The sequence below is a fragment of the Sesamum indicum genome, linkage group LG1 (assembly GCF_026168435.1).
Source record: "Sesamum indicum cultivar Baizhima isolate 11 linkage group LG1, ASM2616843v1, whole genome shotgun sequence".
In the NCBI taxonomy this organism is placed as follows: domain Eukaryota; kingdom Viridiplantae; phylum Streptophyta; class Magnoliopsida; order Lamiales; family Pedaliaceae; genus Sesamum; species Sesamum indicum.
Genome location: NC_142657.1, coordinates 17,568,700 through 17,579,287, shown reverse-complemented (window position 1 = coordinate 17,579,287; position 10,588 = coordinate 17,568,700). Strand labels below are relative to the sequence as shown.

The following is a 10,588-nucleotide window of genomic DNA, read 5'->3' as shown; positions in this document are numbered from 1 at the left end:
ATATCCACCCGGAACAAACACATAATCTCTTTGAGAGTTTTGTACCAGTTCTACATTAGAACCGGCATTTGTTGTTTTGCATGTTATATATATAATAGGATAAATTATAACAACCTCCCGTAAAATTAGTATGATTATTAATACTTTTTCATTATTTGAAAAATTAACCATACCTTATCGAATTTATTAATAGTATAACAATTAGCTCAATCCCTTAGTGTCCGTTAAGTTTTTATTCATTTTTTATGGTGAACTAATTAAAATACTCTTATGAATTAAAAATTATATTTAGAACTTTTTGATTTTTTTATAGATTAAGTGTATAATTCTTTTAAATTTTTTAAAATTTTCCATCCACTCTTTTGACAATTTTTTATTTTTTTATTTTTTTTAAAGAAATACAGAAACAAAAATTAACAATTTCATAAAACTATTCAAAAATTACATAATTCAAAAACGTCAAGGGTGTATGTGTAATTTTTCAAATGAGGATTGTTTGTAATTATAATCTCAAAGGAGATATGTAATTTACCCTATATAATATAAGAGGTTCCTGACATGTCAATATGAAAGCACGATTTTACCACTTACGCAATGAAGTGTATCGACGAAAGAATGTGATGCTTAAATAATAGCTTTAACACACATATCGCTAAAAGTTCATGTTCGACACTTTTTGCAATAACACTTGGAACGGGTACTGCTTATGGCTAATTCGACTTGTTCGACTAAATCGTACGCAATCAATATGGTCATCAGCAAGTACACTTTGAATTCGATAAGTATCACAGAGCTTGAGGGGACTAAAGCCTCAGCTATTATTAGCTAGTGATTCATGCCTGTAAATGCCGCACACACATCCTTGACCCGGATAACAAGAGGGGTGGCAGGTATAGAATCACCTGCCAATTCAGCCGCGGGTATTCATGAGAAATTTCTGATCATGCTATAACATGCTGGCATCAATAATAAGAGATGCTGTACAGAAGCTTCCTGTTGTTTTGCCTCTCAAAATTTATGATGACATCATCAACACAATCCTCCCAGTTTTCAATGGTCTCGAGCTGCATATAACAGTGAGCATCACGAATAATGTGTCAATCTTTTGCTAAAGACAACAGAATATATACCTCTTGGCACAATTGTAAAGCAAGCCGACCCCCTATAGCTGCCTCCTCATGGTTATCTTTAACTTCCAAGTTGATAACCAAAACAGGCTTCAAAAGAACATGATTCCGGTTATGTAGATCTGCAACATATCCAACGGACATCAAACTGATATCGTGAAGAAAATTATAAATATCAGATAAGCAGAAAACTTTTTCAGAACTAGAGCTATATGTAAGTATGGGGAATCAATGAATTAATGCATGTGATGGGACAAATTCGATAAAGACGGAAGATATCCTGGAGTGGTGTACATGCATCCACTAAAGAAAGGATGATATCCTGACATCAGTCTCCAAGTTAAGCATAACATGTGAACTGTGTAAATATCTGTTTCTATTTAGATTCTATTTCCTGTTTTTCACCACAAGAAACATCACAAATAGAACTGATCAATTGCCAGAAAATGTGGCCTTAAGAAGGTGAATCTGGCCAGGACAGAAGAAGAAGAAGCTTGATGAGGCAATGCACAATTTTATGCCCTGGCGCATCTACTACAGTACAAGGCAATGCTGGCAGGCAACTTGAATGGAGAAATTAACTTAATTTGCATGCTTTGGAAAAAAGATTTTGCATCAAACTTCCAAGAAAATTGTTCCCTAATATGGAGATTAAACATTGTCACGAAATTTAAAATGACGGCTAGCTGTACTGCAATAGTGAGTGAGTCTTTCAACCAATTATAACAGAGTAAAGAACAACAATCAGGATGTACCTTCAATGACCATATCAAAAACTTTTTCTTCAAATGTAAGTACCACATCAAAAGTACCATCAGCTGCATTTTCTTGCCAACGCTGAGGAGCAGTTTTCACAGATACATTCCTCTTGAGCATTGGTAGTATTCCATTTCGCCGATACCTGGAATTGCAACTCGTGAGGCTGAAATGCTCGATCTATGAACAAAAAGAAACTCAGTTTCAACATGAATGTGTGTATACATATACATATATTCATATTCTTATTGGTGCTATTGGCACACCAAAATTCACAGCTTTTTACGGAATATGTTATTTGACACAGCACATATATGTGCTGCAAATATCTATCCTGCTATTAAGGATAATTAGCCAAGGGAAATCAATATTCTTAAGGTATAAATTTTGAAGAACCCCCGCACCCCCACCTCGAACCACAAATCTTATTTCAATCCACTAGTGATGGTTGAATTCACTAAAGTTTTGATGTGTCTAAAATGGTGAGTTCAAGAATTAAATGGAGATCTCCATTTTCTTATAGTACAAACACCAGCAGGGTGTGAATAAATTGTCAAACAGTAATTGTAAAAATAGCATGTAAAATCTACCTCAGCTTAATGGATCTCATTACTTTACGTTCTCTAAAAATTTTGCACAATGGGCACTTATTTAAGAGTAAAATGATATTTTACAATTTCTAATGATGGAATGCATGTTTTATGTCCACCCATTATAACGCAGACTTTCTCATGTATTTCTAACTTAAGTTGAGTGAATACCCTTTACTAACCTTCTTCATCCACATGGACTACAATACGTGATAACAGTTCATGGAATTGTTCATCACATAACTTGTCCTTCAATTTCCAATATGACCCAAATAATCAAAACATAAATACTATCTATGCTATTAGAAAATGGGATAGGGGTTAAACATTTCTCACTTTAATCTGGAACAATTACTTGGTCCATCAATGTTACAACTTGCAAGAAACCTAGAAGTGTCAAGATAGTACATCTCTCCTCAACATATTTTCTGTCTTCTATTCTCTCTAGTTTCATATTCTAACTAATAACATTTTAGTTTTGTTCATCAATCGTATCTCATCTATTTTCTTTCTCTTCTTTCACCTTAAATTAAGTTGATTTTGTTCAATTCTTTTTCATCCTTAATTCAATTGATTTTCTTTCAAAAGACATCTTCTCATTTCTTTCATCAATTCTGCTTTTCCAAAGAGCATTTGACTAAGAATCAGACAATCTGGGCAACAGTTTACATGGTATAATCCTCTCCAATACTAGCTCCAAAAAAATCATGCATACTTTCTGAATTTCTGCAGCCTTATTTTCTCGTACTCCTCATACAGGCTGTAGAACACTCATAGTAACATAAAGCAAAAATCTTAAGCATACACACAGAATACATGTTATTTAACAGCTACAGAAAATGCAAAAGAGTCCAGGAAACATTCAGCAACAAAATAACCCCATAATGCACCAAAACTACAATACTCGGTTGACAATATGCCTCTAAAAATAAGAAAATAAATAGCAGTAACAAAGAAAACCGATTGAAACAAGAAATAAAAATATGTAGAAAGCTCACAATTCGGGGTCCTTGCGGCGGAGGTCATCGAGCATGTGCTTATAGGGGGTGCCGAACTCATATACGTTGGGTTCTCTGAGGGAGGGACCAGGAAGCTTCACGTGTTGGCCAGTGCCGTAGGAGGCCACGTCGAACCCTTCTCTCTTCAGCAGCGCGTGCGCCTCCATGCTCCGGTTCTGATTCGACGAGCACACCATGGCGTACCGGAGTTTCATCTCTCCTAATAATTAATCGCCCAAACAATCAAAAACCCCACCAAATCAAAAACACACACATATATATATATATGTGTGTGTATATATTGTGAGAAAATTGGAAATATACCTTAAGTCCTCAACTGATGTGAGAGTAAAACCAGTTGGAAGAAGAAGATGACAACAGGTTACATGCCCATTGGGCCCAACTCATTAGGCTTGTTTTCTATTGGCCCAATAGATAGGCCCAATTCAGTTTTTCTCTGAGTTTTGTCTCTTTTTTTTTTTTTAAAGCCCTATAATTGTTTAATTTATTTTTGGTTCTTCTATGTAAAATTATTACTTTATTTTATATCCATGTATATATGTGCTTTATGTATATAAAATTTAAATTATTATATATTTAAATAAATATTATATATATAGACCTCGACTATCCAACAATTTTATTGGAAACAATCCTTAGCTATCTCGACAACTCTGCTCATATTGCAACTTTTCCCAAGTTATCATCGAATTACATATTGAGATGGTGATATGTTGATAATGTTCGCATGCAATATCCATCAATTATTTGTGAAAATGATTCGAGTTGGAGATCGAAGTCGCTTTAATGGTAGGCGCTCAACGTTAGATAACTTCAAATGACACGCATTCATCAGGCTCATTGGATTGTCTCTAATAAAAATCTTTTCATGCCTAAGTTAGTTGTAGCGAGCTCGAAGGAAAAGTGAAGAATGTTCGAGAAAAAATATTACTTATTCATATTTTATTGAATATGTTGAAAATTACTGTATAATAATAATTTTAGAATCGCTTATAGAAGGTTATAAATAATTTATAAATCATATCATATGTTATTAAAAATTTATATGTGAAAGAATTTATTTATTTATATTATAAATAATTTATCGACTCGATAAATATATGGACAATATTTTTTGCAGAAAACAAAAATATAAAATGATTTGAACAACTAAATAGACCAATCTATTTAATTACAATGCATCTACCATTACTTTCTTCAACACTCAGTAAAATGAGTATTTTGAATTTAATAAAAATAATTAAATATCAAACTAATATAACTTTATTATTATCATGCAAGCACAAATATTTCCAAATATTAAACTGAAAAAAATTAAATTCAAATATCAGCATTTCTTTTTTTTGTGATTTAGTTATTCTTTTTCAAAGATTATGTATCAGTATTATCAACTGGAATGAGGAAAAAATTAGAGAAAAAATATGTATACGAATAATTGCGTAAATAAAAATAAAATATGTATTTCTCTGTGTTTTTTGCCTTATAGGTTCACTTTTTCGCTTAATTTTGGACGAAAACAGAATTGAATTTCGAAGGAATTTCATATATATCCAATTTTACTTCTACTAACCAAATACCAAACTTATTATTGTACATTTATTTTTACTCTCACTTCTCTCATACGTTTATTATTGATCTGTCAATTATTTTATTTCTTAAATTATTTACACATATATTTTATTTTTCTCTCTCATCAATTTTTACGTTTCTTTCTAGTTCCCATTATTATTAAAATTTTATTTTTATTTTTGCACGATGGCTTTATATAGAAACCTGATTAAATTTTTAGTATCCACTACCTAAATAAATAATAGACCAAGCAATAATTGTAAGTTGTTTGTTGTATACTACTAATAATATGTTCACGCCATTGCATATACCACGCTACGCCAATTACTCTTACATCATCCTATATTTATCCTCTCTCTCTCTTTCTCTGTCTCTCTCTCTCTATATATATATACACACATCATCACCACAGTAATCAAAAACAAAAAGAAAAAAAAAATTATTGTTTTGTTCTTCGTATTTTTTCTGGTAATAAAGTAAATAAAAAAGAAAGGGTATTGGTTGTTTGTCAGTCAGAGAGCTAGCCATTGATTGATAGAGCCATGGTGGCCCTTTCTGGAAACAAAAACATGGCGGTGGCGTTGTGCCTCTGGCTGGCGGCTGTGTCCTTCATTTCTCACAGGACCTCGGCTGAGCTGCGGAGGTTCGAGCAGCCGACGAGAGGCGATGGCACACTCAGGTTCCTGGTGGTCGGAGATTGGGGAAGAAAGGGAGAGTTTAACCAATCTCAAGTTGCTTTTCAGGTACTCTTTTTTTATTTTTATTTTTTTATAAAGAAGGATCAACGTCGATTTTCTTTTATTTTTATTTTTTTATAAAGAAGGATCAACGTTGATTTTTTTATTTTTTTTGGAATGGTACTCGAATGCATGATCAATAAGATCATACGTGTAAGATGCTTATAAGTTAATTAATGTGAATTTTCTATCACACATTTACATTATGTATTGATGTTTGAGTATTGGAGACGTATTTTTTCTTTAAATTAAAAAGTATTAAATAAAAAAATAAAATATCGTATTAATCTATAATAATTTTGAAAATCGAATTTATTTAAAATGTGGGGAATAATTTAATTTTCTTTGCAGTTGTGTTGTATTATTAACTTGTATGTATTAATTATATGAGAAAGTTGGTGGATTATTTTTGCAGATGGGAAAAATTGGAGAAGAATTAGATATAGATTTTGTAGTTTCAACAGGTGATAATTTCTACGATAATGGATTGGAAGGAGAGACAGATCCAGCCTTTGTTGATTCATTCACCAATATTTATACAGCCAAGAGCCTCCAAAAACAGTGGTTTAGTGGTAATTTATTTTACCTACTCTTACACAATTTATCAAATTATATATGGATCCAATGTGAAAATACCACCGTAATTATATATTTTTTTGTACATTATAAATTATTTTGATTTAAAAATCATGATAAATTAACACTACCTACCGAAACCAAATAAAATAGATGTGAAAATTTAAATTATGACCATGATTAATTAATATTTACTGCAATTTCAACTATGATCAGAATATTTGACATAATTTTCATATATGACTAATATTTTGATCTCATTTACATTAAATGCTAAGTATCCGTCGCGATTTTTTAATGTTAACAAAAATAATTAATTGACACTTGAATTTTTGCATGCAGTTTTAGGCAACCATGATTACAGGGGTGATGCAGTGGCACAAATGAGCCCTGCCCTTAGGAAAATTGATGACAGATGGCTTTGCTTGAGGTCTTTTGTAGTTAATGCGGGTGATAATTTCTTTTGTTTTTTTTTAAAATCATTTTTATTTCTTTAATTTCGAAATAATGATACATTTAATTATCTTTTTTTTTTTTGTAATTAACAGAAATTGCTGAGTTATTCTTTGTGGATACAACCCCATTTGTGAACTACTATTATGCAAACCCGGAGAATCATGTCTATGATTGGCGGGATGTAAACCCTTCAAAGATCTACACTGCTATTGTATTAAGGGTACGATCACCCATAATTATTTAAATATTTTGACATCATCTTTTACGTGCAAATTCTACTGGGAAAATTCTTTATTTACTCTTTTAAGTTTGTTTGTTGTTAATTTTAGTTTTTTTTATGTTTTAGTTTTAGTTTGGTAACTTTCAAAATTGCTTAATTTTGGTCATTTGACCCAATTTTGGACAATTTTACCCCTACACAATTGTTCAAGAGCAATTTTACTCCATATATATCCATTCATTTTGCATCTCATAACTAATGCTCGCCTAAAATGGTATAAGAATCTAAATTTATTGAAAAATATTTATTTATATTACACTTAGAGCATTATGATGAATTATTGGTTTTTATTATCAAAATGGCAAAAGAGCCATAAATTAGGTTAAATGACCAAATTTACGTAAAATTAATAAATAAAGAATTAATTTCTAATATTGTCTAAAATAAAAAAAATTAAAATAAATTCAAACAAAATTATAGAACGAAAATTTTCTTTTTTTAATTCTAAATATGCAAAATTTTCTTTTATAAATGAATGGTCATAAGATTCGGACGTAAGACCTCTAACTTTGATATTGTGTTGGAAGATTTTTTCAATTTTTTATATGTAAACATGGGTTAACAATAAATCATTATTAGTCATTGATAATTGACTTGACAGGTACAATATTATTATTATGACAATAATTATTTATTTGTTTGTTTTGGGGTACAGGATCTTGAATCAGCACTAAAGGAATCAAGGGCAAAATGGAAAATTGTGGTGGGTCATCATGCCATCAGAAGTGTAGGCCACCATGGTGATACCCTAGAGCTTGTACGTCATCTTCTCCCCATTCTTCAGGTAAAATTCTTACCAACAACTCATTAAAAAATAACATAACTAAAAATTCTAATTTCCATTCCTTTTTCTTAAAATACTGATATTTTTTTGAAAAAATCTCATTTTTTAGGCCAATGATGTTGATTTCTACATGAACGGGCACGATCATTGTCTTGAGCAAATCAGTGATGATAAAAGGTACGATAAAGATAGCATCGGCCTGAATTATTTCAAAAGTAGATCATTTATACTAAACATAACTTATTTTATTTGTTTTGCAGCCCTATTCAATTTTTGACAAGTGGAGCGGGCTCGAAGGCATGGCGGGGAGATGTCAAGAATTTGAACAGAGAGCGCCTAAAATTCTTCTACGATGGGCAGGGGTTCATGTCTGTTCAAATGACACGGAGTGATATCGATATAATTTTTTATGATGTTTTCGGTAAGGTTTTGCACAAATGGACCAGGTCCAAGCAACTATACTCCGACATGTAATATTACTGAAAAATTATTTTACAACGTGAGATGTATACAGATAAACGAGAAAAAGTCGGGCTCTCCTACCCCTACTCTCCGAGGGAAAAAGAAAAAAGGATTAATTTTTCTTTATATGTAGGTCATATTTAAATTTGTAAAATGATATTTATAGCAAGTCTTATATTTGATAATATGGGACGATTCTCCTTGTTTTATAGCTTAGTGTACAAATAAATAAGATGTTAGGAGTTGTTTAGGGTAGATGAAGTAGTTGTTCCCCCTCTAGAGTTTTTTTTTTTTTTTCATGTAATATATTTTGATTTTTCAAATATATGGGATTCTTCCCTTCCTGTAATTTTATAAGAAATAAATTAATTTATTATCACAAATAATTATTATTAAAATAGATAATTGTATGTTTTTATTTTCATTATGGGATTTTATATTTTTATTATTTAGAAATATATAAAAAATTATCTGTTTATTCCATTTTTTCCAAAAGGTCACTTTTTTTTTTTTCCCAATTTCATTTTCATATTGTGAGTTCCACTTCTCAAACTTAATATACCACTTTTGTCATATTAAGTCCATGTTATAATGGACTCACATGAATTTATTTTAAAAATGACTAAATCTTCTAAATAACTAGATAATTCTTAATATCCTCATAATAAAATTAATTTAACTTGCATCTATTATTTTTATTTAAAATAAGAATATCCAAACATCCACTCAGCGTCTTTGACCATTACCGTTCCTATTATACATATTTGAATTTATCATATAAAAGTACATATATTTATTATGTGATTAGTATAAAAGTTAAAATGAATTATAATCACGTGGTTAGCTTGATTATATTTGGTATTTAGTAGTTCAGTGCCCTCAAATTTGATTTAGATATAATAAAAATAAATCATCAATATTATTTTAAAATTATTAATCAAATGGATACAAATATGGCGACTAATATTATGTTTTTTATATTTTTTATACTCGTTGATTGTTCTTGATATAACTATATTGAATTGAATCGAAAAATCAATACACCAAAATAATGTATCGAATAATGAATCAAATTTCTCAAGACTTGTCTAAGATAATGTATCATAAATTTACAGCAACATGAAATCGATTGATATAATTTACGTATCATTTTTTACTTACAGGGATATAATTTAATTATCTCTTATTTTTATTTTTATTTTTTTGAAAAATAGTAAAATACACAAGAGCAGCGAGATGATTATGCAATAAATATATATAATATAAATTATTAAAATATTTAAATGATTAAATTTTCATAAGGAAACACTCTATGTGTCAACCATTTACTCACAAGACCATTCATAAAGCTAAATCTATTACATGGAAGTATGTCAAATGAAAGAATATTCATAGACGATTTGTTAGAATATATAGATAAAAAGTAGACTTACCATTGACTAACAAAGTTTTGGTCCAAATGATTTTATCCTATTTTTTAGTTTCATTTTGATTTTACATACCAAGTTTTTGGTAAAAGCTAAAATATTGGTTATTTATTTTTAAAAAAATGTACTTTTACATTATTGTATATTCAATAATTGGGAGCCAACGATTTTATTTTACAAGAAGATATATTTAAAATAAATTTTAAATTATAAATGTCTGGAATATGACAAACAATAATTATACATGCAATATGGGATGTGATCGATGTATATGATGCAAAATATTGTCCGTATTGAATTTGTGATGCTTATAATTTTGGTCTGAAATGACGTAAATGAATATGGAATGCGTGACAATCAATATTGCATTGACACAGACAATGATATGGCACGGACATGGTGATATAAAAAATGTAGAAAAATTACGACATGACAAGGCACTGATACAGTTATGTAATATATATTTTATTTTATATATTCTTAATTTCTCAAAAAATTAGAATATGCAATATAAACAATATCAAGATAAAATATAAGATGCGCATGTTCTACATCTATACTTTTAATCAAATGTGGCTTCAAAAATATACATAAAGAGTTCATTTTAAAATGTATGCAATGAAAAATATTTAATATTTAAATTAATTAAACCATCTTGACCATCTCCCAAATTTTTAGTAATTTATTCTCAAAGCTTTTAGTTAAGATTAGTGACTTGATTCTTTTTATTTTTTATCAGTCATATTTTTTTTAAATAAAATAGCCTAAAACCTTTTCAAATTATAAAAAAAAATTCAAAATGTGT

General features: G+C 29.8%; 2 protein-coding genes across 2 annotated transcripts; one reads left to right on the top strand and one right to left on the bottom strand.

The window, feature by feature from the left end:
* Nucleotides 1–602: 602 nt before the first annotated feature.
* LOC105165811 (Ssu72-like family protein) lies at nucleotides 603–3,794 on the bottom strand. Its single transcript, XM_011084977.3, has 4 exons — nucleotides 3,472–3,794; nucleotides 1,883–2,028; nucleotides 1,131–1,249; nucleotides 603–1,064 (listed from the first exon to the last, which is right to left on the bottom strand). The coding sequence occupies exons 1-4, from the start codon at nucleotides 3,684–3,686 to the stop codon at nucleotides 963–965; spliced, it is 582 nt and encodes a 193-aa protein (XP_011083279.1). The 5' UTR covers nucleotides 3,687–3,794; the 3' UTR covers nucleotides 603–962.
* Nucleotides 3,795–5,396: 1,602 nt separating this feature from the next.
* LOC105165805 (purple acid phosphatase 17) lies at nucleotides 5,397–8,617 on the top strand. Its single transcript, XM_011084965.3, has 7 exons — nucleotides 5,397–5,804; nucleotides 6,214–6,370; nucleotides 6,717–6,824; nucleotides 6,923–7,050; nucleotides 7,766–7,894; nucleotides 8,004–8,071; nucleotides 8,155–8,617. The coding sequence occupies exons 1-7, from the start codon at nucleotides 5,604–5,606 to the stop codon at nucleotides 8,366–8,368; spliced, it is 1,005 nt and encodes a 334-aa protein (XP_011083267.1). The 5' UTR covers nucleotides 5,397–5,603; the 3' UTR covers nucleotides 8,369–8,617.
* The last annotated feature ends 1,971 nt before the right edge of the window (nucleotides 8,618–10,588 follow it).

Bases quoted from the DNA above. Each gene is read 5' to 3' on its own strand.
- LOC105165805 (XM_011084965.3), top strand. From the start codon at position 5,604: ATGGTGGCCCTTTCTGGAAACAAAAACATGGCGGTGGCGTTGTGCCTC. The intron at 5,805-6,213 runs GTACTCTTTTTT...TTATTTTTGCAG, and splicing joins AATCTCAAGTTGCTTTTCAG to ATGGGAAAAATTGGAGAAGA. The intron at 8,072-8,154 runs GTACGATAAAGA...TTTGTTTTGCAG, and splicing joins CAAATCAGTGATGATAAAAG to CCCTATTCAATTTTTGACAA.
- LOC105165811 (XM_011084977.3), bottom strand. From the start codon at position 3,686: ATGAAACTCCGGTACGCCATGGTGTGCTCGTCGAATCAGAACCGGAGC. The intron at 2,029-3,471 runs GTGAGCTTTCTA...TTGCAATTCCAG, and splicing joins CGCCGCAAGGACCCCGAATT to GTATCGGCGAAATGGAATAC. The intron at 1,250-1,882 runs GTACATCCTGAT...GATATGTTGCAG, and splicing joins TTTTGATATGGTCATTGAAG to ATCTACATAACCGGAATCAT.